The sequence below is a fragment of the Osmerus mordax genome, chromosome 5 (assembly GCF_038355195.1).
Source record: "Osmerus mordax isolate fOsmMor3 chromosome 5, fOsmMor3.pri, whole genome shotgun sequence".
Lineage (NCBI taxonomy): Eukaryota > Metazoa > Chordata > Actinopteri > Osmeriformes > Osmeridae > Osmerus > Osmerus mordax.
The window spans coordinates 12,962,351-12,990,059 of record NC_090054.1 but is presented as its reverse complement, the minus strand read 5'-3'; the positions used below and the strand labels follow the sequence as shown (position 1 = coordinate 12,990,059).

General features: G+C 52.2%; 2 protein-coding genes across 4 annotated transcripts; one reads left to right on the top strand and one right to left on the bottom strand.

Annotated features, from left to right (window-relative positions):
• Positions 1 to 165: 165 nt before the first annotated feature.
• On the top strand, positions 166 to 14,334 carry mmrn2a (multimerin 2a). Of its 2 annotated transcripts, XM_067235626.1 has the most exons (8): positions 187 to 521; positions 7,282 to 7,404; positions 7,548 to 7,654; positions 8,108 to 8,191; positions 9,129 to 9,383; positions 10,998 to 11,419; positions 11,645 to 13,175; positions 13,520 to 14,334. In XM_067235626.1, exons 1-8 carry the CDS (start codon positions 196 to 198, stop codon positions 13,921 to 13,923), a joined length of 3,252 nt encoding a protein of 1,083 aa, XP_067091727.1. In that variant the 5' UTR covers positions 187 to 195; the 3' UTR covers positions 13,924 to 14,334. The 2 variants fall into 2 exon arrangements, with proteins under 2 accessions (XP_067091726.1, XP_067091727.1); XM_067235625.1 differs by lacking the exon at positions 9,129 to 9,383 and having other exon boundaries at positions 166 to 521.
• Positions 14,335 to 15,407: 1,073 nt separating this feature from the next.
• Positions 15,408 to 27,703, bottom strand: bmpr1aa (bone morphogenetic protein receptor, type IAa). Of its 2 annotated transcripts, XM_067235627.1 has the most exons (11): positions 27,591 to 27,703; positions 20,468 to 20,627; positions 20,146 to 20,248; positions 19,795 to 19,894; positions 19,493 to 19,589; positions 19,157 to 19,295; positions 18,590 to 18,782; positions 18,106 to 18,403; positions 17,374 to 17,549; positions 17,024 to 17,154; positions 15,408 to 16,873 (listed from the first exon to the last, which is right to left on the bottom strand). In XM_067235627.1, the coding sequence occupies exons 1-11, from the start codon at positions 27,655 to 27,657 to the stop codon at positions 16,748 to 16,750; spliced, it is 1,590 nt and encodes a 529-aa protein (XP_067091728.1). In that variant the 5' UTR covers positions 27,658 to 27,703; the 3' UTR covers positions 15,408 to 16,747. The 2 variants fall into 2 exon arrangements, with proteins under 2 accessions (XP_067091728.1, XP_067091730.1); XM_067235629.1 differs by lacking the exons at positions 18,590 to 18,782; positions 19,157 to 19,295.
• Positions 27,704 to 27,709: the final 6 nt, after the last annotated feature.

Sequence of the window (27,709 nt, the reverse complement as noted above, 5' to 3'; positions counted from 1 at the left end):
AAGAAGGAAACAAGGGGAGGGGTCTACGGGGCCTTGTTTTTTTTCTTCTTCTCTTCTTAAAAAAAACCCGGGGGGGGGGGGGGAGGCGGGGTGTTCCAAAACGCAACTCTTTAAAAACAAACAGCAGTCCCTCGGAGGCCTCAGATCCATTTGGCAGCTAGCGAGCGCGAGGACCGGCAGAGCGAGCAGGCAGTCATGACAGCCGTGGGGGAGTTTGTGCTGGTGTTGGGGCTGCTGGTGACGGCCCACTGTGCGGTGAGAGCCCGAGACCCCGAGGTGGAGGACGAAGAGGACCTGGACAGAGGAAGCTGGCAGCCTGGGGTCGGGAGGCTCCAGCCCGGGAGCCTCGATAACCCCCCTCAGCTACAGAACATCCCCGGGTACGGGCATAGACCTGATGCGAACGGGCCTTCCCGTGTGCAGCCCCAGGATGGGCATGAGGATGGACACCCCCCCCTGGGCATAGAGGAAGAGGTGGCACCCAAGCCAGGAGAGGGAGGGAACTATCCAGCCCGCACGGGGTGAGTGTTTTTTGGTTGTTGTTGCTCATCTCTCTCAGCTGTCTGAACAGGCAAGCTTGCTCTTTAGACTTGACTGTGAGAGTCATCGATCCAGTCATAGGTGAAAACAGCACCTGTGGATTTGCGAAAACACACAGGCACATACGTGTAGACAACGTGAATACACATGTTCTTTTTCAAAACTCTCTCCCTTTCCTCTCCTTCTCACCCTTTCTCTCTCTCTTTCTCTCAAACACACACACACACCCGCACGCACACATTTAATGCATGCTCTTCAAAAGACGTGGGTAGCGTAACTGTTTTGTCTGCCAGCATGTGTTTAACTGCACCACCCAGGTGGAGTGTGGAGCCTCTCACATTATACTGGGCCCCAGAAACCCAACTTTATGAGGGCGTGGGGGGCTTCACACGATGCTGCTCTCCACACACCCCGACACACGTTTTCCCTTCACCACCACTCAACTCTCTCTGACCTCTCCAATGTGCAAACATATTATCTCCTCCATCTTCCTCTGCAATCAGTGTGAAAACATCCTAGGCCAACGGTGGGAAACCAAACAGAGACAAAGTGTTTGAGCAAACATTTACTCGCACCCTCTTCACTGTGACAAATATGTATACAAACTCACGGTGCTTCCACTCGGCTGTGGCTACGTAGACTACCTCCACCACCTCTACACAACAGGCACATGGTTTTCCTTACCAGAGCCCTAATCAGGAGTCATTTATCTTAATGGCTTTGAAAGCATACAAGGGCTAGCGAGGGTCTTCCTGTACTTAGCGATTCTGAACGGTTGCTCGAGTTTGATCTTTCCCTTTAAAGCAAGTAGTCAGTGGACGCTGTCGTTTTTCTAACCCAGATACATACATTACACTTCAAATTACACCCCGTCCCTCCCGATTCCTTGATAATAGACTCCCAGGGGATCCAACCCAAACAACCAGCGATTAGCCCTCTTTGAGAGCTGGACCCACTTACACTTTTTCAGGTTCTAAAGGAACTGCTTTATTCCGTGTCCACCACTATTAACAGTAATGGGGAGCAGGTTTGAGTTTGGAATAAGTGAACGGTTGTGGCCCTGAGATGTTTCTGATGCGGTGGGTCTGATTGGTGTTCAGTGGTCAAAGGTCAATGGTAAACTCAAACCTGTGTGAAGTAGGCTAAACCCTAGTGCGTGTGTGAAGAACCTTGGAGGTTGTAAAAGGTCAAGTATGCCGTTTGATTTTAGTGTTGGGGTCATTTGGAGTAGCGTGTTATTGGCGTGTTTGCGTCCATAGGAACTTTCCGGCATTCTTCCTCAACGCTAACGTTTTAGCCCAGCCTTGGTGGATTGACAGACTAGGATGTGAACCCCCCACAGGCTCTTTGTGTGTTCCACTGCTGGGTTTTGTGTGCCCTCTATTCTACGTGCTAGCTGGCCCGGTTCTGGTGCAGAACAATGTGCGAGGGACGGCCCGGGGGGTGGAGGTGGAATGTGGAGGAGGAGAGGGGTGGGGAGGGAGGGAGGAGGTGGTGGTGGGGGGGGGGGGGTCTGGACAGACCTGAAGCTTCGGTACGCATGGAGGGCTGTGAAAGGGCCACGTCGAGGGGTGGAGAGCAGTGGACCTGCAGACTAGAAATCCCCTCAACAGGACTGGAGCAGGCAGGCAGGCAGAACGAGAGTGGAGCGGGTTTAGACCAGGAGTTTAGTGAACCCGAATCAGCCTGCAAAACAAGGTGGTGAAGGATGGGCAAACTTTTGAAACTCTGTGAAACGAACCTCAATCCCACACATGATGTTTCTCATAGAGAGACAGACACATCGCCATTGACCTTGGACCTACAGAATTCAAATACAATTCATCTGGTAAGGTGAAACGCTCTCAATAGACATAGCCCCAGACACAAATGATTGTGCTCTCTGCTTGTCCGTGGAGCTCTCAGCCAGTCCAGTTCCCCTGGCGGGGGGCTCTGCTGGGGGGCTTCACTGATTACATCTCCCTGCTCCAGCTTCCACAGCGGAAACACGTCCCATCCGCCTCCCTCCTCAGCCCCTCCTGGGATATCGGGAAGACGGTGCATTCCGACCCCCCACCACCACCACCACCCACTATTCATGGTCAAATGCCTAGATAAAAGTATTCGAGGTACCGCTGTTTGACTGTGTTTTTTGGGACCGCTCCATCGGTGTAATCTTGCAGGTAAAGCAAAGTCAAATTCAGTCAAGTGTGGGACTGTACTATTTTCAAACACAGTGGGTCTTTGTAATAGCAAAGACATGCATTGCTGGACTGCGTTGTGCAAACTCACAACCACAGCAGCCGAAACATCCACATGTTTCAGCCAGACGCAGCTTCAGCTCCCCGCTCACGACTGGCTCTCGCTGACGCGCCGGCATCAAACATGCCCTCAGGAAATCGGCCGCTTCCTTTGATTCCCAGGGTGCTTTGCTGCCCTCGCGCCGGCCCTGGCACGGGCACAAAGAGCTTTTGTATACACTCGGGTTTCACGACTCCGTGTTGGCTCTGTGGCAGTCGGGATCCCCGTACTCATCTGGTTATTTTTCCTTTTGTGCATCAACAGCAGCTCGCACAGCAGTCAGGGTCCTCGGCGTTCCCGAAACGCATCGAGGGCTCCGAAACAATGTCGCTTTTCTTGATCCCTCCAAAGACCCCCCCCCAAAAAAGCGAAGCACAGTCAGGACATTGTACCGTACAATCAACAAGCGAGAGATGTATGTGATACCCAACAAAAACAAATCTCTTCCATCCCATAATCGTCCCATCTTGGGAAAGAAGTCCAAAAAGGAGTGGAGAAGAAGGAGCATCTGGTCTAGCGTGGGGGGCTTTCTAAGCACAAATGATTCAGCTCTCTCAAATGACCTCGGTCAAAGCAGTACAAAGACTGCAGTTGACCTGGTGCTCCTTGGCTGTTGGCTAACACTCCCACTTGCTTGGCCTAATCGACAGCGTGGCCCTCTGATTACAGTATGAGAGAGGCCAGGCTGGGTGACGGAACCACCCAGCACTATCCTATGTTCCAGAGACATGGAATGTTATCATGGCCGTCACGTACGGGTGTCGCGGAGAAGTGAATGTGGGGTTGCCCCCTCCCCCCCCCCCCCGCCCAACGGATATGCAGACAACAGGGCAGTGGGAAAGAGACTGAGGATGGGAGTGTGTGTGTGGGGAAAGAGGGGGGGGGGGGTTAAGGAGTAAGGTCACACACAACAGCATCCTTCCTAGAGGAGAGTGTGTGTGTCCATATAAAAACTTAGTGTGTGTGTGGTGTGTGTGTGTGGTGTGTGTGTGTTGTGGATACCCGTGGGTATGCTCCGTGGCTGAGGGTCCCAGGATGAGGTGCTGTGTGAGCACGTCAGACGTTTCCTTCCTGCTTGGAGCCGGAGAAGAGGTAGCCGACTCTGTAGACAGTGTGTGTGTGTGTGTGTGTGGGGAGGGGGTGCCCCTAAGCCATTGTACTCCTCCAGAGATGGTCCTCCATGATGTCACAACCGAGCAGGAAGTGGATGTGCACGTGGCAGCAGGGTGGAGCCGACAGCAAGGCTGTCTGTTCAGAGCACGGAGAGGACAGCTTTAACACAACATGGAAGACATTGTTACTTCTGGTAAAACAGTGAGGCCGTGGTATCAACATGTGTGTGGATAGCAGTAGAATAGACATAACTCCCAAAATGCCAAAATTCCGATGACACAGCATCGTATTGACGCTGATGCAATTGGCCAGCCTTTTATATGGGACTATTCTCCGTTGATGAACTATAGTGTGCTTTAGTTCATCAAAACGCCATGGCGCAGACCTCCGTGTTCCCAGAAGTTGCATGTTCTCGTTCTGTTTTGCAATATCAATACGTGGAAAAGTCCCTTCCATGGTTATTTATGACACACTAGCAGCCAAAATAAACTGTACAGGGCACAAGGCAAAAGAACTAGTGACCCACCAGTTATTTCACCAAACATCCCATTCTCAGTTTACATGCAGCCCCTTGAATAGAACGGATGTGAGGCCTGGCCAACCTCCTTTGCTATGACAAGGGACAAACTCTTAGTCTTGGAATTTCTTTCTCAGGGCGCTCATCGAGCATGATAAGTTGTGAGGTCAGTTTGTTTGCAGTAGCTCTGTTTAGAATGTATGTGGAGGAACACTCCGGAGGTGCTGGATGCTGTGTGTGTGTGTGTACGCGTGTGTGTGGGTGTGTGGTTCAGGGGTCCCTGTTCTTTCGGTTGATGAAATACAAGCCTATTGTCGGACCGTGACACCACTTTTATCTCAGACCCTAAGTCAGCTAGAGCAAACATCTTCAAAGTCCTTCAAAGTGAAGGCTGGAAGCCATAAGAAAACGCGTCTGTGTTTAAAGCAAAAAGAAGGGGTGACCACCTTTACTCTCCCCATTACAACTGGACCTGGCTCTGACAAACCCCTTTGTCTCTGTATTAGAAACTCACATCCCAACACATCAACCTATACTACATAAAAGACTATGGCCACACTCCAAAGCCAGGGCCACGCCCATGCTACTACCTCCCCCGTCGCTGTGGAAACGAGCCAGACTGTGGCCTAATCCTCTCCCCTCATCGCCAGCTGCACCCCTGCGGCTTCAGAGCCTTTGTTTGGTCTGGCCCGGGACAGGGGTGCAGCGATTAGTAAGTCAATGACACACTGGGGTTGAAAGCGAGCCAATGAGGGGTCCTGGGAGTCCCATGGACGGCCCGTGCTGTGTGTAAGAAGTTGAGGGAGGGAGTTAGGTTGGGGGGCGGCAGGTTGGAGGAAGGAAGGCAGACGGTACGGAGGGGGGGGGGGGGGGGGGTGCTGGGGGTGGAAGGATGGGGTAACACTGTATGCACACACTGCCTGGAAATCTTTTGAACCTTCAATCGGTGAGACGGGTCAGATGTATCCAACTTGTCATCCTGTACGAACACAAATAAACACCCACACACAGATGTAATTAACCCTTGACCAGCACGTGTTCCAGGAAGGGAGTGGCAAAACATAACAGACAACCCTACTTAGCCCTGCCCCTCATAGCCCTCCATGTGACTCGCTGGCCCGGCAAGGTGAGCCAGAACAAACACCACTCTCACATTTCCTAAGCACTGCAACCCGAGTCCCCCCTCCCCCCCCCTCCACCACCCCCCAAACTCTGAACCTTGAAGACGTCCTCACGTCTGAACATCGTCTGATTGCAGGAGACACAGGCAAACCAGCAAGCAGGTCCCCCCCGACCATGCGGAAGAAAGACACATGAACCACCTCTCCCCCTCTCTCTCTCTCACACTGTCACACTCTCTATCACACTCTCTCTCTCTTTCTCTGTCACACTCTCTATCACACACTCTCTCTCTTTCTCTGTCACACTCTCTATCACACTCTCTATCACACACTCTCTCTCTTTCTCTGTCACACTCTCTATCACACACTCTCTCTCTCTTTCTCTGTCACACTCTCTATCACACACTCTCTCTCTTTCTCTGTCACACTCTCTATCACACACTCTCTCTCTTTCTCTGTCACACTCTCTATCACACACTCTCTCTTTCTCTGTCACACTCTCTATCACACACTCTCTCTCTTTCTCTGTCACACTCTCACACACTCTCTCTTTCTCTGTCACACTCTCACACACTCTCTCTCTCTTTCTCTGTCACACACACACTCTCTCTCTCTTTCTCTGTCACACACACTCTCTCTCTCTCTTTCTCTGTCACACACACACACACACACCACACACACACCACACACACACGCTGGCTGGTAGGTATAGACAAGGCCACCCAGGAGAGGTGAAATCTATCCCCAGTCCACACCTGTCTCACCTGGGTCAGCGTCAGTGAGCCGGTCCCTACCTCTGTTCCTGCCTGACCCCATGGCCCTCGTCTGTCTCCCCTACCGGAGTGTTTAGACAGCTCTAGTCTGGAGCAGGTTAACGCAGGCCTGGCCACAACAGACAGGGTCAGAGTACACGGATAAACATGCCTGTTGAATCTTTTGAAGTTCCAGAAAAAGGCTTTAGCATTGAGAAAAAGAGTCATAACAATAAAACCCATTTTACATTGATCAGTCTAACAATTTAGTCCTGGCAATGTCAAAAAGAATTTGAGTCAATATTTAGAACCAGTACCGTCAGACAGCATTGTGTTCTCATGGTCTCAGTCATTGAACACAGAGCACTAACATTGTATTATGATTCAGAGAACTTTTTTCAGCACTGTACCCTTGGGAATTGACTCTACCCTGGCCCTTGCCGTGACTCAGGCAGTAGAAATAGTAAAGCCCGTTATCATCTACAGGGGGTTAGATACAGGTCAGGAGAGAGAGGAGCCATAAAAGAGAAACACAGAATGATGTGTCCCGTGACTCCCAAATAAGGATGTAAAGTCTGCGCTAATGAACTCTATTTTTGGTTTCATGTTGACTATTAATCAGCATTAAATAAATAAAATAAAATGAATGTTACATGTTTCCGGTAATTACTTTTGTTGCAGCTGTCTATGATATGGGAAAGAAGAGGAGGTTGTTGGTTCTGTGGAGACGATGAAATGTTTGTCCCGATGACCTGGAGAAACAGGAAGGAAGAGCAGAGAAAAGCAAACAAGCAGATAGCGAGACAGCAGAGCGCACAGGGGGAGGGACCGTAGCCCTCTGGACACCTGACGGTCTCATCGGTCTACCCGGCTTCCTGCAGCGATACATGGAGATCACCCCCATGCCAAAGGCCTGACAGTATGCGTGTGTGTGTGTGTGTGATTTTCTCTCTTCCAGGAACTGGTGCGCGTTCGTGAGCCGCCGGGTTGTCACCGTGCCGGTGGCATGTGGTAAAGAGCAATACACCATCAAGTCTCAGAGCCGCTGTCCCACTGGCACGCCCGACTGTCAGCTGGTCATGTAAGCAGCGACACCCGGAAATCCCTTCTGACGTCACCGACACCACACAATCTTCTGTTGAGATTCCTGTTGTGTCACGAATCCTGCGCCTCAAATAAGCAGACTTCAATGTTTGTATATTGTGTGTGTTTGTGTGTGTGTAGGTACAAGCTCTCCACCAGGCCAGTGTACAGAGAGAAGCAGACGGTCATCACAGCTCTGCTGTGGCGCTGCTGTCCTGGACATGCAGGCCAAAAGTGTGAAGAAACAGGTAGCGTGACGTCACCAATCACCTCAGCACCTCAACACACAACTGTCAATGTCTGGCTTGGATCATTAATTGGATCCTGGCCTCCTTGTGCAAAAAAGCCCACTCTTGATGCTAAGTGGAATTACTTGCTGACAAGGTTCTTTTTTCTGTCAAGTCTCTTTTTTATCACGTACAAACAGATATCTTTAGTCTCTCTCAGCAACTAATTTACAGCAGATTTCCTGCTGTGCGTTTTAATGACCCCTAAATCTGGAATAGGAGAGAGACCTATCAGAGAAGACAAGTCTACGAAGGCTGACAGTGACCTCCTCACCCTGTGTTCCTCTCCCATTCTCCCTCGCTTCCATCTTCCTAACCTATTTCGGCTTCGACTGCACATCAATGTGGAAATTCAATCTCAATCTCTGCCGTCCTCTCTCTCTCTCTCTCACCTTCCCTCTGTCCCTCTCCCAGTCGCTGCAGGCCATGTCCCAGATCCTGCTGACCCAACACTGACCGCAGTGTCTTTTCCAGGCAACACAGGATATTACGACACAGGTACTTGACGGATACTCGTTTTTCTCGTCCCCCCCCCCCTCTACAGTATGGTAGGTTTTTGAACCGGTGACCTTTTTATCTGCCCTGAAGTTCTCTAATCACTGGGCTATACCCTCCCCATTCTCTAAACGCTGTTAGCCAATTAGCTGCAACCTTCAACAAACCAAGGAAACGCCAAGGGGGCAAGCAGGGAGTTTGTGCCTCGCAGCAGGCTGTCAGAAGGTCGCCACCTCCCCTGAGAGGGAGGAAAGGGTGTGTGAACAGTTCTCAGGGCTTTGTCTTCCAAGGCTGGACCAGGGTGTGCGTGTGTGTGTGTTCGACCCCGCCCTAAACTCCCCTCGCCTCGCCTAACCCAACAAACCCCACCTCGGTCCTCTAACCCGGGCCACGATCGTTCAAACACACAGTGACTCATACACGTAAACACTTACGATGGGGAAAATGACTCAAACCGGACGAACACGAGGGACCTAAAAATAACCCCTTACCTTTCAGGGCGACTTATGGGTCAATAACATAAAGGCTGAAAGAGAGAGGCAGAATTCCCCCTCGCTATCAGCCGCTCTGCTCCCGGTCCCTCCACGCCTCTCATTGAGGGGGTTTCCTCAACTGCAAAGGTCCCACATCAATAATGCCTTCAACATCACTGGAGTCAAAAACCTATTGTTTTCGACCGACACACATCAGGAACTGATGCAAAACACACGTGCACACCCACTGGGGGGGGGGGGGGGTCCGAGAGGGGAGCGGAGGAGGACTGAGCTGTGAGTCACCGTTCAGAAGTGTAGGAACACTTGTCTATTGAGCATTTCAGACGTTCACTTCTCTCCGTAGGTTCGTCTCAGCTTTGTCGGTTCCTGCATCCATCTGTCTGTCTGTCGGCCTGTGTCTGATCGTCTGTCTGCCTGCCTTCCTGTCTGTCTGCCTGCCTGTCTAGCTGCCCAGTCCATAATCCCCCACCTGGCTGGAGAGGTGGAGCGGGTACAGAACGACTTCCAGGCGTCTAGCAGTCAGCTGTATGACGGCCAGCCGCTCCAGAGCCACAACAACGACACAGACCCAGCGTCCGCAGGGTCTTCCCATCATCCTGGCCACGGCCATGATCCTCGCCATGGCAACCCCCATTCTGGCCATCCCCATCCACACCCCACACCTGTCCCTCACAACCCCCATCACGAAGACCCCTTTAGGGGTAAGTTGGAATCCATTAAGTATTTCATCGATACTGATTTGGTTACTGCGTAAGACAAGTAAACAATCACCGTTGCATTGTATGACAGGAGTGACCATTCATATTGTGTAACTGCCGCATCCCATTCTATTAAGACACTTTCATGAAAGCATAAGCATTCATTGACATGGTAACTACATCACCGTCAACATGAAACCCCACCAATATAGAAACAGACTAATCAGCCTTCGGCAAAATCCTGTCTGAAATGCAATGTGTTTTTGTATGTTAGTCAGCTGCCCTGTCTCATTCACATCCTATGCGAGGCTGGACAGTTGAGCAAGTCAGAAGGGAAAATACAGATGAGGACATTTCCACTCCTCCATTCCCCCTCAGCGACACCTCCTGTGTTCAGTCACTCCCCTCCCAACACATGACTGCTTCCTCAGCAGGAAATCCTCTCTTTCTTCTGGAAGAAATCTCCCTCCATACATTGTGTTGACCCATGATGTAATTCACGGTGGGATAGTGGTGACGGCAAGACTAATATAATGTCAGTTCTATTGTTATAGGAACACACTCAGCGATCCTGGGGTAAAGCTTTACTTCCAATGACATAAGTAGTACTGTCCTTGTTTGGGAAAAAACAACAGTGTTTCTCTGGACTCCAAAACACCTTCAATATTTCCAGCTGTGTAAAACTCTCATGGCAGCAGTGACCTGATACACTCTGTGTAACTCACAGTTTTTGACCCTTGACCTCTTAGGGCCACAGCACGTGGGAAGTGGAGTTTTTGTCTCCTTACATGAATTGTGGGTCTTTCAAAGGTTATTAAGAAAACAAGCCTTGAACCATGAAAGGCTCTCTGATTCTATAAAACACTCTGGAGCACAAGCAGAAACTACATGGAATGGAGGCCCTGGACTCTGTCCAGATTTAAGGGTGACAGCATATAAAAAACAGAATAGACCCTGGAACATACTTCCACATTTGGAAACACTTGCACACACAATCACGCACAGACATGTCAAATCACATGCTGAAGACCATACATGTGCTTTGTGCGTGTGACCCAGAGTCACCAACACAAACACAAACACACTTAATAGGAAAGATATGGGAGTGCCGCAGGCACATATCTGACCATTTTCGAAGAAACCATGTCCATTAGGGATGTCTCAAGGGTGGACTACCCTACCATGGAACTCAACCCCCCTCCAACACCACTGGGCTCTTACGTAAACAAAGAAGTTCAGTCATGAAAAACAATACATAAAGGAAATTAGATGTCCAAATATACAGCTCAAAATAGCTGGGTTTCATGTTGTTTTTCCTATTTTTGGCAACTTAACTTTTGACTTTGAAAACACAGTTTCGTTGTTGAAACTAAACGAATGTTGTTGAAACAAAGCCATTCTGTGGGAGACCAATCTCCCTTGAGCATTCTTGCGAGTCGATATCAGAATTGATATAAACGGCTTTATGTGGAGAACAATTCTTCGTGCTACAACCGACAACAACACACAGAGTGTGGAGGTCTGGGCAAACAATGAACAGAGCCTTGCTCTGACCACATATCTAATGGTCCAAGTAGACCAAGAAGACTCACCCACTCCTCTGTTTGGTTGCCTCAGGTCCACACCAGGAGGAAGTGGATCGCTTGGATCCCTACCCAGCCACCCTCTCCCCTCACCTCGTGTCCCACGTGATGGAACGGATCATGGACCAACTCAGGCCTGCCCTGGAAGGCTTCAACCGGACCTTGGAGCACCTCACACAGGAAGTAAGGGGTCTCTCCCAGGAAATGGCCATGCTCAGGAGCACCCAGTGGGATGTTCAGGAGGAGGCACTGGGGGGTGCCGGGGCTGGGGAGGCCCCGGAAGCCAAACTGGAGGAGACCTTTCAGCACATAGAAGAGGTTAGGAGGCAGCTGGCGAATCACCAGGCTGAGATGCAGGACAGGCTGCACTCCCAGCACGTCATGCTGCACCATAACCTCACCTCCTTCAAGACAGACATGGACATGAAGCTGAAGAGAAACCACAAGATGTTGCAGGTTAGTGAACCTTGGTTGTGGCGGAACAAACCTTTCGCGTGTTCCATTCAGGCTTCAAATAAACATTATTCATATACATAAGAATGCGATATTACTTCCTTTATTTAAGTAAAAGTTGGGTTCAAGGTGGGAAGACGTTTATTCAAAAACGTCAACTTAAACCCTACGTGAAAATCAAACGTGCCATGTGATTCTTAAGTAGGCCATCTTTTCCCTCCTTACCAGGTCAGCCTCCAAACCATGAATGTCACTCTGTCAGACATGAGGTTGGAACAAGAGCGTCTGAACGATGAGCTCCACAGGGACCTGAGCAGCGTGAGGGACGGCCAAAGAACCTCCGCCCAAACACCGGCGCCCCTCCAGCCCCCTCACCACACCCCCCTGTCCCTGGACGACTCTTCGCTTTGGGAAGCCATTGCCCGCCTGGACAACAAGGTCATCAACAACACGGTGAAGGTCGACTCCTTGGTGGAGGACCTGGAGACGGCTCAGGAGAACATCCGGGACCTGAAGAAAACCTTCTGGGACTTGGAGAAGGACATTGTCCAGACGGGCCGCAACAGCCAGGTCCAGTTCATGGAAACGGTTCTGGAGGTGGAAGCGGCCAAAGTGACGGTGGTGAACCAAGTCAGCGAGCTGGCCGGCAACCTGACCAAGCACACGGAGCAACTGCAGGAGATGGAGATCGACCTCGACTATCTCTATTCCTCCTTCTACAAGAACGTTAGCAACGCCGGAGACTGCAACTGTAAGGCGTACGCGCTCGCTATCGCTAACCTGAAGCAAGGTTTGGCTAACGTGACCGAGTTGGCTAACGATAACCGCCTTGTTCTGGATGGGAACTCGGAGACTGGGGCAGATAACTGGGTAACGGACGGCGTCTGGGGACCCTCTGTGGAGGAGCTCCACCAAGGGCTCCAGCAGGTCAGAGAGTCTTTGGCCTTCGAGCAGGAGCGGACCAGGACACTCCACCACAACGTGTCCCATCTGGCGACCTCGTCAGACGACGGCAAGAGGGACGTGACCAGCCTGAGGGAGGCCGACGTGAGGCTGCAGGAAGAGATGAGACACTTGGCCAGCTCCTTCACAGCGCTGCTGAAGGACGCTCTGCGTCACACGGACGTGCTGGAGATGCTCCTGGGGGAGGAGGTGCTGGAGTTCTTGGACTGGCCTTTGAGAGACAGGGAGGCCCACTCCATCCCGGCCCTCAAAGACATGATCCACCACATGAAGGAGCAAATAAAGGCCCAGAACCTCAGCCTCGCCTCCCTGTTGGGGACGTCTCACTCGGACACCCCAGCTGCTGACCAGCCCTCTGTGCTAGCCGACTGGGCCTCTCGCGGCCAGGACAGGAGCGTGGAGCAGATGAGGATTCGCCAGACGACATTGGACGCAGAGGACTATTCAGACAGGAGCCTGTGGAGCCTGGAGAAATCTGTGGAAGAACTGGGGATGAAGGTGAGACAACTAGAGGAGAGACCCTGCCCTTCGAACTGTAGCCGCGGCCGAGAGGCGCCCACCAGTGGTGAGGAGGCCACACTACAGGCAGAGGTGGTCTGGCTGAGGAGGGGTCTGGAAGACCACCTGAGGGTCTTCAAGAACGTCTTCAGTAACTCGGAGGGGCTGGAGGGCTCGGAGAGCACAGTGGACCTGGACAAACTGTGGGCCATGCTGAAGAGGAAGGAAGGGAAGAAAACGAGAAAGGAGAAGAAGGAAGGAGGGAGAGTCAACATGCGGAGTAGGAGAGATACTTCAGGTAGGATGCAAACCTCGTTTTTCAATCACTGGTGAAAAAATAATAATACTTGTATGCACTTCAGACCGTAATTTCTTTTGATATTTTGGAAGGTTTTTCAGATCTTGTGTGAGAAAAAGACATCAAATATGACTGTTGTCGAGTCCCTACTCTGCTCCCATGTTAGCTTCATTTTACAACACTGCCCCCTAGTGAAAAAGAAACCAAACAGATGTTTCAGTTCAGACATAAAGGTCAAACTAGTGTTTAGGTCTTCATTTGAGCTTCATTTAGTGAATGACATCCTCTTGATGTAAAATAGACCATGTATTATAAACTAAAACTTGACTATTTTCTCCTCCCAGTACATCCCAAGATCCCAAACAATGTTCTCCTGTTCCTGGCTGACTCCTTCAGCAGGGTCAGCGAAAAGAACCTGATGCTGTTTGAGTCGGCACTACTAAACCATGACCAGGCATACTCGACCACCTCCGGGGTCTTCAAGGCACCAGCCAAGGGGGTCTACCTATTTGTGCTGACGCTGGACTTCAGACCTGGTCCAACACTGGTAGTGCTGAGAAGACAACTTGGTGACTTTGCTATTCGGTATGACGAGGAGGCCCCAGGGCTGAGTCCTGTGACCCGTGTGGCCCTCCTACAGCTGGAGAAGAACGAGGAGATGTATCTGGAACTTCTGCGGGGGACACTGGCGACAGAATATCCCAAAAAGAGCTCCTTTGCCGGGCTACTGCTTCACCAAACCACCTGAGGGCGCCAAAGAGCCACTAGGGAAAAGACACTGAACTGAAAGTAAACAAACTTTTAGCTGCTATGGCACTCATTTTAAGTTCCTTTGTATTGGAAGAATAGGTGTATATAAGGGGTTCATGGGTTGTGATGAAAATGTCTGTCAAATATTACTTTAACTTAGTAACGCAAGTTGTTGAAATACTGTTTATGATATGCCATATTTTCTGCACAATGATTCTCAAACACATGGAATAAAAAATCTGACAAAGTGATGTGTGACACCCCAAAGACATGTAGTGTCCTGGTGCAGTATATGTCAGTATGGACATTGTTCAGCAGGTGGTCGTGAACATAACAGTTTGTCCACCACACTGTACATAACCCGAAATAACATGAAACCAGCCAAGAAGTTGTGTACTAAAATAAGGTTATTTACTTAAAAATTGATACATTGGACAGGATGTATACAGAGTATTCTTTCCTTGGTAAACTCATAAGGCACCTTTTTTTTTTTTAACCAGATGCTGTACAAAACACATTTAAGATTGACATTTTAGAGATTATTCTATGTTTATTTTCTTGCATATTACAAAGAGAGGAGAAAAACACTAGTTACTGCTCGGGTGTCGTACTTAAATATCGACCATATGTACGGTTAGCTTAAATTCACAGAGGACATACCGTTTGTGACCTGGTCACACTCCTGGGTGGGCGCACGTGCCGCGCCCTCGTTACGCAGACATGCACACGGGCCGACAGGATGGGCCCGCCGCTCGTGCCGAACCCCCACGAGCGCTGCTCTGCTCAGGCTGTGCGACACACGAGATGTTTGATGGGTTCTCTTCTGGACAGGAGGGAAGCCGAGGCCAGCGGTGGCCCCATGCGTACGAGGGGGTAGGCAGGCAGACAGACACGGGAGAGACGGGGAGGAACGTTTGAGGAGTTCCCCTGGCCGGGCCTCCTGATTCACTTCCTCTTCGCCGACACCAGGGGCTCCGCAGGGAACGACTAGCTCGCTCGTTCTTCATACTTAGCGTTTACTGGCTTGATCGTGGCATCACTCTGAATGTGCACACTTGCTTAGATTTGAATGTGGATGTTTCCTAGTTATGGAGGATAGCCGTGCGCCGTCTTTCAGGATTGTCCCTAACTTGATTCTCTACCGGCTGTCGTTTTAATTATTTTTTTTTCTGATGAAAGATTATTGAGAAACTTGTCCTCTTGTTCACTGTTAAAAGTTCAACATTTTCGTTTAAAGCCACGATGTAATTTACTACTGTCTTGTGTCAGCCATGTATTATGGACTTCAAGTTAACACATTGGTTCTATTCGGAACGGATGTGGATTGTGAGCATTATGATAAAATCTCTTGACATTGGCATCGTTTCAAAGACTGGCAACCTACAGATCGTTTACCTAGAAGCATGGCAATAAATAAGACTGCACGAAGCAACAGTGTCTGTCTATGGCAGAGTGGATTGGCTCAGCACAGTGACAGCTTGGAAAAACAAATAAAAATATTCCTCCACATAGGGCTTTGTGGTGTGTGAGAATTGGTCGGGGCAAATGCTCTACTGACACGGTGAATATTCAAAATGTGTACCGACTCCGCACTCAACGTGTGGGTTAGGGCACACGGAATTCACCGAACCGCTCCGCTGTTGAGCTCCAGTATCCTGACTGCCAACGCTCCTCCTCAGGGCATATTTACAGAGGAACATATTCGACAGACAAGAGTTACACTGACGATGGACACACACACACACACACACACACACACACTGCCTACCCCCCTTCTTACCATGCGCTTTTTCCATACAGCACGAAGACTCGAAACTCTTCCCAAGACATCCTACTTTGTGTTCAAGCGCGACCGAGCGTTTCGTGAAGATGTGGAGCCGAGGTTTGCATTTAGGAAGCAGCTTTTTCTTCTTTTTCTTTTAAGGCAAGTCAGGTACGCCCTCGTCTTAAAGTCCTTGGTAGTCTCGTGTTGCTCGTAGCTCCTAAAGCATGTAGTGTTTTTGAAGTCCACTGGACGTGAAGAACATTGCAGCATATTCTTTTTTTTTCTTTAAGGGTTAGGCACGGCATCTATCGATACAATTGTATTTACATATTAAATTCACATATTATTATAGTACCTTATTCCATAATTTCTCTACTTTAGGAGTAGCAAGATATATTTCGATATGGCAGGAGAAGAAGTGTCCTGAAGATAAAAAATACAAAACAAAATTGGCATTTCAACGGTTGACAGCAAAATGAAAACGTGACTGGCGGGTGGTGGCGGCGAGGCCTGCTGGGGGGCGGCGGCGTGCGGAGAGCGTGCCTCTGGCGCCTCTGAGTGGCTAATCCTTTCTGTCCGTCAACCATTTCAAAGGCGTGTGCCAGAGAGCCGCGAAACACGATTGGCTTTCACAGAAAGCATCAGCAAAACCCCCGGCACCCTGCGTCCTAAGACCCGGTTCTTCCTTTCCCGGCCAATGAGAGGGAAGCGTCGACCTGGTGGAGTCTGGGTAGGAGAACAGCCCATCCTCAACGGCCGTTTCCCTCTGCCCGCTGTGGTTGTGTGGAGATGTGTGTGGGCTAGGGAGAGGGGGCTCGAGGCCCCGGCGACAGGGTCCTGGTTCTCATGGGTCCACACCCCGCTTCTCTTGCCCTCCAGAGCAGAGGGGTCGTGTTCAGCATCATGGGACTTGTAGTTCTGTCTCACACTTTGCTTCCAAACCGCTCAGTCATGCTGTGTTAGGTACAGTGGAGGGGTGGAAAGGGGTGGGGCGTGTGGGGGGGTGGGGGGGGGGGGGGGGGGGGGTCTGGGTGGTGGTGGTTATGGGGGGGGGAGGTCAAATTTTGATGTCCTGCGATTCCACCATTTTGGCGAGGGTTTTCTTGACTCGTAAAATGGTGAGGCGCGAGGCGGGGTTGTGGGCCCAGCACTCTGACATCAGCTTCAGCATGGCTCGGAGACACTGGAGGACAAACACAACGCGCCTGCTTTACATACCCGCATTACCACTGGGGGAAACACTGGACACGCCTCTCACACAGAGCCTGACGCTCAACAAACTATACGGCACATCCTGTATCGACGAGGAGCGTCACTGGAAGCGAGCGCTCACCTCGTCGCTGTTCCACCGGTTGGAGACGGTGGGCCGGAGCCCTTTGACGCACACCACCTCCAGCATGTCTTCGTAGGACGGGTCCGAGGGCACCATCTCGTAGTAGGGCAGCTGGTAGTCCTCCACGATGCCTGGTAAACAGTCAGAGGAAGGAGGGGTTGAGACCCGATGAATAGCCCCTCACTGTGGTGCAGGTTAACGCAAGCTACCATCTTTGAAGCAACTTTTCAATGAAAGTCCTGGGCTTTAGTATATATATATATATATACACACAGTATATATGACTGACTAGCTGTTGGACAGTTGATGAGACGTGCCTCTCTGTGTGTGTGTGCGTGTGTGCAGCCTACCTCCTGTGATGCAGCGCCGGGCCATCTCCCAGATGATGAGGCCGTAGCTGTAGATGTCGGCCATGATGTAGGCCTGGAAGTGGTTCTTGTTGAGGCTCTCGTCCAGCACCTCCGGGGCCATGTACCTGCGAGTGCCCACCCTGCTGCTCAGGGGCACATCCACCTCGTTGGTGTCGCTGACAGAGGGAGGAGGAGGGAGGATGGGGAGGAGGAGGGAGGAGGAGGGAGGATGGGGAGGAGGAGGGAGGATGGAGGATGGGGAGGAGGGAGGATGGGGAGGAGGGAGGATGGGGAGGGAGGATGGGGAGGGAGGATGGGGAGGAGGGAGGAGGGAGGAGGATGGGGAGGAGGAGGGAGGAGGAGGGAGGATGGGGAGGAGGAGGGAGGAGGAGGGAGGATGGGGAGGAGGAGGGAGGAGGAGGGAGGATGGGGAGGAGGGAGGGAGGATGGGGAGGAGGAGGGAGGATGGGGGAGGATGGGGAGGAGGAGGGAGGATGGGGAGGAGGAGGGAGGATGGGAAGGAGGGAGGATGGGGAGGAGGGAGGATGGGGAGGATGGGGAGGAGGGAGGATGGAGAGGAGGAGGGAGGAGGATGGGGAGGAGGAGGGAAGGGGGGAAGGAGGAGGAGGGGAGACAGGCATAAGGTTGTGAAGTCACAGGCTACACAAGCTAAACCCAATGGATGTTTGTGTGGTGATGACAGAGGTGGTGGGGGGGGGGGGGGTTCCTTACCTGTTGAACTTGACGGCCAGGCCCAGGTCGGCGATGCAGCACGTGCCGTTCTTCTTCATCAGGATGTTCTTGCTCTTCAGGTCGCGGTGGGCAATGGCCGGCTTGCCCTGCGTGCCGTAGATCTCCGTGTGCAGGTGGCAGAGGCCGCACGCCGCCGAGTAGGCCAGCCGCAGCAGGCCCTGCGCGTCCAGCGTGGTGAACTTGAGGTAGTCGTACAACGAGCCGTTCTCGTGGTAGTCGGTGATGAGGAAGAGCTGGGTGAAGGCGCCCGTGCCCTTGATGTCGGCGGCGATGAAGCCTGGGGGGGGGGGGGAGGGGGGGAGGTTAGGAGACGTGTTGAGGAGGTAGGCCGCGAGCACTGAGGTAACGCGTCGCAGTCAATTTGCATTTTGCACGTTTAACTTCGGGAGAAACGCTTCCAGTAGTTATTTTTCGATTCACAGTCGGTAACCAAACAAGTCAACTGTCGAGGAGAGCCCAGTACCCAGGATGTTCTCGTGTCTCATGAGCACCGTCTGGTAGATCTCCGTCTCTCTGAACCAGCTGGCCTCCTCCCTGGTGAAGAACACTTTCACGGCCACCTTCTCCCCACGCCAGCGGGCCAGCCACACCTCGCCGTAGCGGCCCTTGCCGATCTGACGCACCATCTGGATCTGCTTGGCGATGGTGCGCTGGACCTGGGGGGGGGGGGGGGGGGGGGGAGGGAGAGAGAGAGGAGGAGCCACGGACGCTTGAACACGGCTCGCAAAACGACTGGAGATTTGCATGTTTTCATACCGCGCATTTCCCGCTTCGGCCACTGACGCTCTGTACCAAGTACATTATTGTTGTAAGTGTTTATGAAAAAATGACTCGGCATTGACCGCACACAAAGTGGGACTCCATCTGCCATTATGTTCAGACCCAAACCTACACACACTGTGTTACTATTTTGACTTGGTATTTTGTATTCGGGGACAGCACCAAAATAAACCCCAGTCTATTATCAGTCCCCCCCCCCCCCCCGGTCACATGCAGCGAGGCCCCTCCCAGTGTAGCGGCGGCTTCCTACCAGCAGGGGGAGCCCGGAGCCGCTGCCGGAGCTCTGGGACTGGTGGATGAGGTATTTGAGGGACTCCCCCACCGGGATGATGGCCTCGTCCTGCTCCAGGTCGCGGCTGTAACGCTGCCTCTCCGTCTGCCTCTTGTACCTGGGAACGCACGCGGGGGTCAATCCCAAAGGTCACGGTCACGTGAGCGGACAAGTGAAACCAGACCGCGAATCAGCCCGGCGAGTCTGGCTCCGCTCCTAACTAGCGGCGGCGCTCGGGCTTATTCCGAAAAGCAGATATGAAAGGGGTACTCGATCAGATAGATTAGGCCAGATCTCCTTGCTCAGCACTCTTACCTGTAGTAACAGACCACAGTGATGCAGACGAGGGTGCAGCAACACACCGTCATGGAGATGAAGAAGGCCAGCCAGTGGGCACTGCCAAAGTAAGAACCTAAGACAACAACAAGAACGACAGACATGAATACCCCCAGAACAAGCCCTTTCATTTTGTTCTCAGGAAAAACATTCGGGCCAAAAAAAAACAACAATAAAAAAACACACGCTTTCCACTCAGACTAAGACGACTTCTCCTCCACCTTGACTTGGGTGAAACACCTAGCTAGCCGTTTAAGCGTGTAGCTGGCGGTGAGCCTTACTGGTTTCTATAGGGGGAGGCAGCGTGGGCTGAAGGTCGCGGTTGCAGAAGTCCTTTTGGCAGCATTCGATGGTCCTCCTGGTCTGGGCCCTGGGTGAATCCTGAGGAGGGAGAGTCGCAACCGGCAACGTGAGTCATGAACGCGCTAAGCCTCTGCCTCGAATGTTTCCAGAGGGACTAAGGTTAGCTTCTCAAACGCTGACGCCATGGCTCCCACCGCATGACTGACATCCACGGGCCCCGTAATCATCAGGATCGGGTTATTACCGGAATTGGGACAGGATTTTAAATGATTGGTTCTTTTCACGACCTGCTCCCGCTCTGTAACCCCAGCCCGTTCCTGGGGGCTTACCTTGCATTGGAAGTGCGAGCCCTCGTACTTCATGCAGCCTGAGGTCAGGATGACTTCGCCGTACTCATCCTCCTCTATGATGGCGAAACACTGGCCGTTCGTCCTGCAAAAACACACGCGGTCAGTCAATAACGCCGGCCCGACTCGCCCCCACACACACACACACAGGGCACAAGGTGACATCACGCGCTCCGGGAATGGAAGCAGTGCCAAAGGACCTCTCAAAACGTCCGATTCAAAGTTCCCCTGAACTTCCCCCAGTGGTTTCGGGCCACTAGGGGAAGCGGCGGGGTGCTGAACGTGGGGCTCTGAGGTCACTCACTCGCACGTGTTGTTCTTGGCGTCCTCGGGACAGTGGCCCGAGCAGTGGCAGCTGAGGAAGCGCGCCGCGTCCTCCGGGGCCACCGTCGAGTCGTCCCCGGGCCGCCGGCCCTCGTGTTTGGCCCCTGTGCCGTGGAGCATGTGGTCGGGGTTCTGACCTGCTACAGGGAGGGGAAAGGGGAGGGGATGGGGAGAGAAGGATGGGGTGAAGGGGAATAATTGGGGGAAGAAGAGGAGGAGGAAGAGGGAGAGGAGGAGAGGGGAGAAACGGCTTTGTTTATAATGACAGTTAAAAACGGCAGCAGTCATCTTTTTTTTTCTCTCCATTTGCGGGACGGTGTTTGCCAAGAGAAAACGGTTCTCCGCGCGCCATTTATGCGTTTTCGGGACGGACAATCGCAAATACAAACACAGATTGGGCCATAAACCTGAGCCCCATCACCCAAGATGCTTAATCCACACTCCTTGTACCCAGCAACGCACAAGTACCTTGAAAGGTATTGTATGAGGCAGCCAGCCTGCTTCCAGTTTCCCCTCCTCCGTTCCATGGCATTGTGCACATCCGTATCAGAGCGAGCTCATCCCCTGTCAGTCTCTGGGGTTATTAGGCTCCCTCTGAGTGCAGTCAGGTTGTGTTTGTGTGCACTCGTGTGATGCGGGGGGACCCATTTAAGGTCTGAGGGCTATTTATACTCTGGTGTCCGGTCAGGGCCATCGCAGGCATGTGCCATCACCATCACCAGATCACTACTGCAACGCTCGGCTCTCCTCTCTCTCTCTCTGTCCACTGTCACTGGTCTCCATCTAAACCTCGTCAGGATACGAAATTGAAAACAAATGTTTTGAGCGGGGAGAGGCTTTCGGTTGGACGGGAGGCAAATTCAAGGCTATTACAAGCCATTAGGCCGCATTCTTTCGCTGTAATAATTGTGTGGTTTGACTGCTGCAAATGTTGATGGCCCGAGTCGGTTTTTAACGTTGTTGGGAGTCGATGCAAGCTCGACGCCAGGATCTCGACACTAACAACACCTTAAAGAAACGGGAAACAGCCAATGTGCAGACACGTTGTTAGCGGCCCAAGGCCCATTCCAGGAGGTGGCGGATCGGGCTGTTGTTAATCCAGCTACCAGGAAGCCAAGGTCAGGCAGAGGTCAGGTTATAAAAACCCAGTGTCGGGTCTCCTGTGCCACGTTAAATACAGAGCATGTGCTTGCCGAAGGAGACATTTTGTATTCCTTATCACTGTTGGTTCTTGCTCTTCTCGTGTTGCTAACCCCCCCCCCCCCCGCCCCCCCCTCCCCTCGTTCTCATGTCATCCTTTATTACGGCCCCGGCCCACTTATCTTATTACTCTGAATGTCACCTTGGTCACCTTTCTCTGTTTCTCTTCGGTTTCTTCTTCCCTCCCTGCTTTTGTCCCTGCGACTCCCTTCTGCTTCTCCCTCTTTCTATAGATACTTTCTATCTACCGTCCCTAAGATGTATGGCTCGCTCCTAGTTACACCCTCCCCCTCCCTTTTTTTTTTCCCTTTCTTTCTTTCCTTCATTCCATCCCCCCCCCCCCTCTCCTTGCCTGCCTGCCTGCCCCCGTCTGCCTCCCAGGAGAGGGTTAGACCTGAGGCTGCGGGGCTCCTAAGTAGCACAAAGCACAAAGTGAGGTCTGTCTGTGTGTGTGTGCGGCGCGGTCGGCTGCGGGCACTTCCTCTGGAGCGTGACGTGACTCGCAGCGCTCTCCGGTTCAGACATGTCGGCCGGAGGAAAAGGGCTGCGCTCACCTGCGAAAAACCTGCACTTTGAAGAAGAAACAACAACCTGGGCCGCGGCCGAGCCCAGATCCGGGCAGAGATAGAAGCTCTGTCTGCGCTCCACCAGCTCCTCCAAGTCTCTGCATTCCTCTCCAAGCTCCCCATTACCACGGGAGTCGTCTCAGTAACTTTGTGTTTTCCTCTCTCTCTCTCCCTTTTTTTTATAGCTTCACTAGCGATCTCCCCGGTGGTTCAGTATTCAGACTGTGTACCCGACGTGAGCCTAATTCTATTGGTAAATGAGCATTATGGGCAGAGCGATATGGATAAGAGCTTTCTACTAGGGCCGGAATTCACTTTTAACGGTTAATTTGTACTGAAAAGTCTGTGGCGACTTCCCTGGCGGAGGGACGTGGGCTAAAAGCAGAGACGCGCGACAGACGGTCGTCCTACAGATGCCTGTAGTCAATGGAAAATGCAAATGTCCAAAAGGCCACCGCCTCAACAAAATGGGAGGCAGGCAATAAAGATACCCAGGCTCCGAGGGAGAAAAACAACTCTTTTTTTTTTGTATTTTGAAGTGTCAACAACAGAGGGCCAAACTCTACACCACAACAGCTTCTTTGGGAACCCAGAAGGGCAGGAGTCTGGAGCGGAGGGCATCAGGGTGAAGAACAAACATCCATTTGTTGTACAAACAAGGGGGCCGAGGCTATCTGCGCGGCGACGGGGCGGAAACACCCGGAAAAAAAGAAGAGAGAGAAAAAAAAGAGAGCTAATGGAAGTGGAGCGTCTCTCTGGGTGGAGATAGCAGGGCGGGCCTCAGAAAGCTGTGAAGCCGCCGCTTTGATGTGGGCCTGGTATCAGCGGAGGGGGGGGAGAACAAGGAGATTACAGGAGTCCAGCTCTCCCGACACGCTGCTCCGAGCAGACACCCCTCCTGGGGGTGAGAACAGACACTCGGGCTCTGTTTTGCCCTGTGTGGTACACACACACACACACACACATCAACTATTTCCCTACACCCTCTCCTTTTTCGATCGATAACACACATGCACGCAGCGCACCCCCCCCCCAACACAAAAAGAACTGAAGCCGGGAGTGGGAGGCAGATAGTCTAGACCCCTAGTCAACGATATAGCACACGAGAGATTTGATCAAAATAATATCTGAAATTGTTCCGCTAATAAACTGTACTTAAGTGGAGGCATGGCTCTGGGCCCGGTCAGAGCCGGCTTCTCAGCGATGTCAGATTGGCACAGAACCGTGTTGGGAGGCGGTGGTGGAAACTTAGAAACGCACAGCAGACTGGAACCGGATCAAACGGGCCGGGCCCCAAATAGAAACCAGAGCGCCGATGGTAGATCTCTCCCGCTCGTTCCCCTTCTCCATTTTTCCTTTTTCCCTCCTCCTCCTCCTCCTCCTCCTCCCTGTTCTCCTCCTCCTCCTTCTTCTCCTCCTCCCTGTTCTCCTCCTCCTCCCTGTGCTCCTCTCCCTCTCCGCTCCTTGTCTCTCCCACTGGGAGCAGTGATAGGTCTAAAATACAAGCCCGGAGAGGCGTCAGTCATGTTTGACTGATGTGGAATTGGGGGGAGGGGCTGATCCGGGAGGTTACTCCACACTTTGATGAGGCGATGAAAGCCTCTTTGATAGTCATGAGTAAGCACGTCCCGAAAAAAGAAAAAAAAAAAAACATTTGGATGACTTATCGCCTAGAGACCTGCGGGAGTTCTGAGGGGTGGGTTTCTCCTCAGTAACTGGGGGTACCTACACTAAAACCACGCTGACGGAAGATTTAAAAGTTCCCCTCCTGAAGCCTCAAGGTCTCTGTTGCTCTTTGGCTGGCTCTGTTAGCGAAGACGCTCCGAACCCTCTGCCACCACCTCCTCCCAGCCCTGTCCGCCAACTAGGAGATCTGCGATTGGTGGGGGCCTTGATTGATAGGGGAGGGAGAAGGAGGTGGAGGAAAGGGGGGGGGGGGTGGTGGCCCTTGTCAGTGGGGCTGGAAATGGCCGCCTGCTCTCAGCCTCTTGCCTCCACATGTGTGCTTAATTCTGCCGCCAGTCACGGCGGAGTCTGAGGTCTGGCAGAGCACCCCCAGTAATGAGCCTCTCCATCTCCAGTCAGCCACATGCTGGAGCCTCTTAAAGGGCCAGCACGCTCCTCGCTAACGAGGCCCCGCCGTCCCCCGTCTGCAGGGCTGTGGAATGCAGCCGGGGCTCTTAAAGGGCAAGCGGCGCATGTTTTGGTCGAAAAGCGCCCGGCCGTCAGGGGGAGGAGAGCACCGTGTTCCAGGAGCCCGGGCCACCTACGGGGGCCGGCGGCGGAGCACTCGGGTACCTGAAGAACAAACACAGGAAATGAAAGCTGCCTTTCGCTAAAGTCCTGGGCTAGGGCTTAGGGGAGCAGGTAGAGATTGGTTCCCAGCCGCACAGTACACCCCTGGGACGATCCATGTCACCTTTCTCCCTGACCTTGGGAGCGAGGCGGGCCCGGGGGAGGAGGAGGGACGAGCTGTGTGAAATTACAGCTCTCCCGTCCGGGGTGAGTCGGCAGGAAAAGGAGAAGCGGGGAGGTATTAGCTGACGGGGATAGAAAGTCGCGCGGGGCGCGTCAGACGACGTGGGCAGGCGGCTGGCCCGCGACAAGGACAAAAACAACAACAGGGTGAATCACCCACTCGTCTCTCGTTTCAGCTCCATCACTTCCAGTGACAGAGGAAGAGAGACGGGGATGATATACTTCTCCGGTATGCGATGATGCAAAGCAGTTCTGTTATCTAACCCCTGCCACCCCTTCTGTGCAAAAGCCTGTGTAGTGTTGCCAAAGCACATAACGACACCGACAAAAAACCTAAACAACCGAACAGCTTTTTATATGACTCGCAACATATTATTCATGACGTGTTGTGTCATGATTGCATCATGTTTTCTTTCAATAGAAACCAAATAAGACATGAGTCTTCAATCAGCAGTTGGGACTGCTGGCCAACTTTGAGGCAGGTTTACTCAGCAGCGATGCTACCCGGGCAACAGCAGAGCACCTTGAAAAGGTATTTAACAAGTAACTGCAGCCGTGCGCCCATTAAAACGTCTCCCACGTGGAAAACAACAGAAGACAATAAAAAAAAATCACACACACAAAAAAGCGCTAGACCTATAAAACACTTTCTCTTCCCCCTGGGTGAGACTCTGGTTGAATTCTAATTGGTTCTGGTGACACCTTCTTGGGTAAGGAAGAAAAGAGTGAAATTGAAAGGGGCCATTCAGGAGCCAGCACAGCGGGGGGGGGGACCCCCCCCCCTCCTACAGCCTCCTCGTGCCCAATGAGCAGCTACTTCAGTGCCCCCTGTCACACGGCTATGAAGGGCTGGTTTGTGCCAGCTTTGACACTCACTTTACATAGCAGGTTGGGCTACAAAACAAAAAGGGAAGGGAAGGCAAAAAAAAAAAAAAAAAGAGCTGCCTCATGGGAGTACGATTCTTTCCGGAGAACAATGAGTGTTTGGAGTATGCCGCAGCCCTGTAACGACGGGGATGGTGCTATGGAGGAAACGGTTAATGTGCTAAAAGGGACACGGAGCGCCGGCAATCAAGCCAACAGCTTCCTGTAGTGAGCGAGAGGAGGAGATGGGCTTGCCCCGGCGGGTCATGCCCGTCGATGACTGAGCCTCACAGGGAGAGGATGAGGAAGGCGGCCCCTGGCTGGGTTCGGCTTCCAGCAGAGGCTGAGAGGGGAAGGCTCCGGGGCCGGAGAGCAGGGAGCCACCAAAGTCAACACAGCGGAATCAAACCACAACAGGGAATGTGGACACCCTGATAAAGGGACAGGACTCCGCGGCCCCCTGCATCAGAGCTTCGGCCTGAACCAATCACCATCGTTTAACACTTGCGGCCGGGTTTCGCCCCGACTTATCTGTTCCGGTGTGCGTCGGTAGGGGTGTGTTTGTGTGCGTCTGTGTGTGTGCATGTTTCCTCAAAGGCTTGCGCTCGCAGAGTAATCAGCTCCCGCTATTTGCCTTCACATCTCATTGGCTGGTTAAAGGTGACCTTTTACGAGGCTGAGAGATGCTTCTTTATGGCCCCTAGCCTGGCTTTATGGACGTCGGGGTGAGTCACTCTCTGGGCCCAGACAGGAGAGAGGGGGAGGAGAAAGAGAGAGAGACCCACACAGACAGAAAGAATCCAGTAGAAACATGAGGCCGTGGAGGGAGGCTCTTTCACAAGGCCCCATGCAGCGTGTAAAGATATCCTTTGTGTTCTCCCGACGTCGGACATGGCCATGTAAACATAAACATGCACGGCAGGTAAATAACTCAGAGGGCCTGGTCCGATGCCGTGATGCCTGAATCGTTAAGCAACGGGAGGGGGTTGGGGGAGGGGCACACAGAGAGAAAGAGAGATGGAAATGAGAGAGAGAGGTAGACGGTGAAAGAGAGAGATAAAAAAAGAGAGAGACCGAGAGAGAGAGAGAGAGCGCTGTGCTACGGGGGCTGCGCCCGGCTAACTGCTTTATCACGGCAGAATCACATGACATTCAACATGGTCTAATCTCATTGAGAGGACACTGCCGCATCCATTTCATGTAGTGGACAAGATTAGGTGGGCTGCGTAGTGCGCTGGCTACAGAGAAAGTGACGGGGGAGGCTGAGCTTGGATTAACAGTACTTGGATTAGCAAGGCAAATTAGCATAACGCCCCACAACACAATGGATGTTGCCTGTTACCTCCAGAGAGTGTTTTGTATTCATATTCTTTTATCTAGGCAGCTCAACCCCCCCCCCCCCCCCCCCCCCCCCCCCCCTCCCTTCCCACATTCTCAGCTAATTCACCCTGATCACAGCAATTACAATGGCTTAAGATAGGGATCTCTCTGTATGTGGGCTAGGTCACATGGGGGTGGGGGGGTTGCTTGCGTAAACAAAAGGCAGAAATAGAGCTCTTCATGCTAATCTGGCTAAACAACTCAAAAGTCATGAATACTTGAACCCGCGCTATTGACTTGTGAAGCTAATCAACCTCTGTTGTCCTAGTGTGACATCTATTATAAAACTGTCTTTGTGAATGGGAATTGGGTTCAATTAGCTCTTACAACCCATAACACCGCCAATCCTCTGCAGCTTTACTATGGTCGAGACGTAAGATAATAGCCAATTAAATCAAAGAATAGACATGAGGATATCCATTTAAAATCACCTTGAAAATGATTATGGTTCAATGGAGTCCTCGAAAACAGTCATTCTGCAGTTCCCCCTGTAACTACAGCCTCTGGTTTCGGCCGGGTGTGTGGATGTAGCCTGGCGAGTCAGTGGAAGCTAACTACAACTAGCGGCGATGGCGGTGTAGCAAAAGGAACAAAGGTTCGTCCAGTGAGTCTTACCTTGAGCACCGAGGGTGAGCAGTATGCTGACTGCCACTGCAGCCACGTAGAGAGCGAGGCCTGACATCCCACTGCAGGCTGGGGTGCTGCGTGCGGGGGCCGCACTGGGCTGGGGCGGC

Excerpts from the sequence above, each read along its gene's own strand:
- mmrn2a (XM_067235626.1), top strand. The coding sequence starts at position 196 with ATGACAGCCGTGGGGGAGTTTGTGCTGGTGTTGGGGCTGCTGGTGACG. Across the intron at positions 7,655-8,107 it reads CCAAAAGTGTGAAGAAACAG|TCGCTGCAGGCCATGTCCCA; the intron begins GTAGCGTGACGT and ends TCCCTCTCCCAG. Across the intron at positions 11,420-11,644 it reads GAAACCACAAGATGTTGCAG|GTCAGCCTCCAAACCATGAA; the intron begins GTTAGTGAACCT and ends CCTCCTTACCAG.
- bmpr1aa (XM_067235627.1), bottom strand. The coding sequence starts at position 27,657 with ATGTCAGGCCTCGCTCTCTACGTGGCTGCAGTGGCAGTCAGCATACTG. Across the intron at positions 18,404-18,589 it reads GAGACACGAGAACATCCTGG|GCTTCATCGCCGCCGACATC; the intron begins GTACTGGGCTCT and ends CCCCCCCCCCAG. Across the intron at positions 17,155-17,373 it reads CCGGCGCTGCATCACAGGAG|GCATCGTGGAGGACTACCAG; the intron begins GTAGGCTGCACA and ends ACTGTTTACCAG.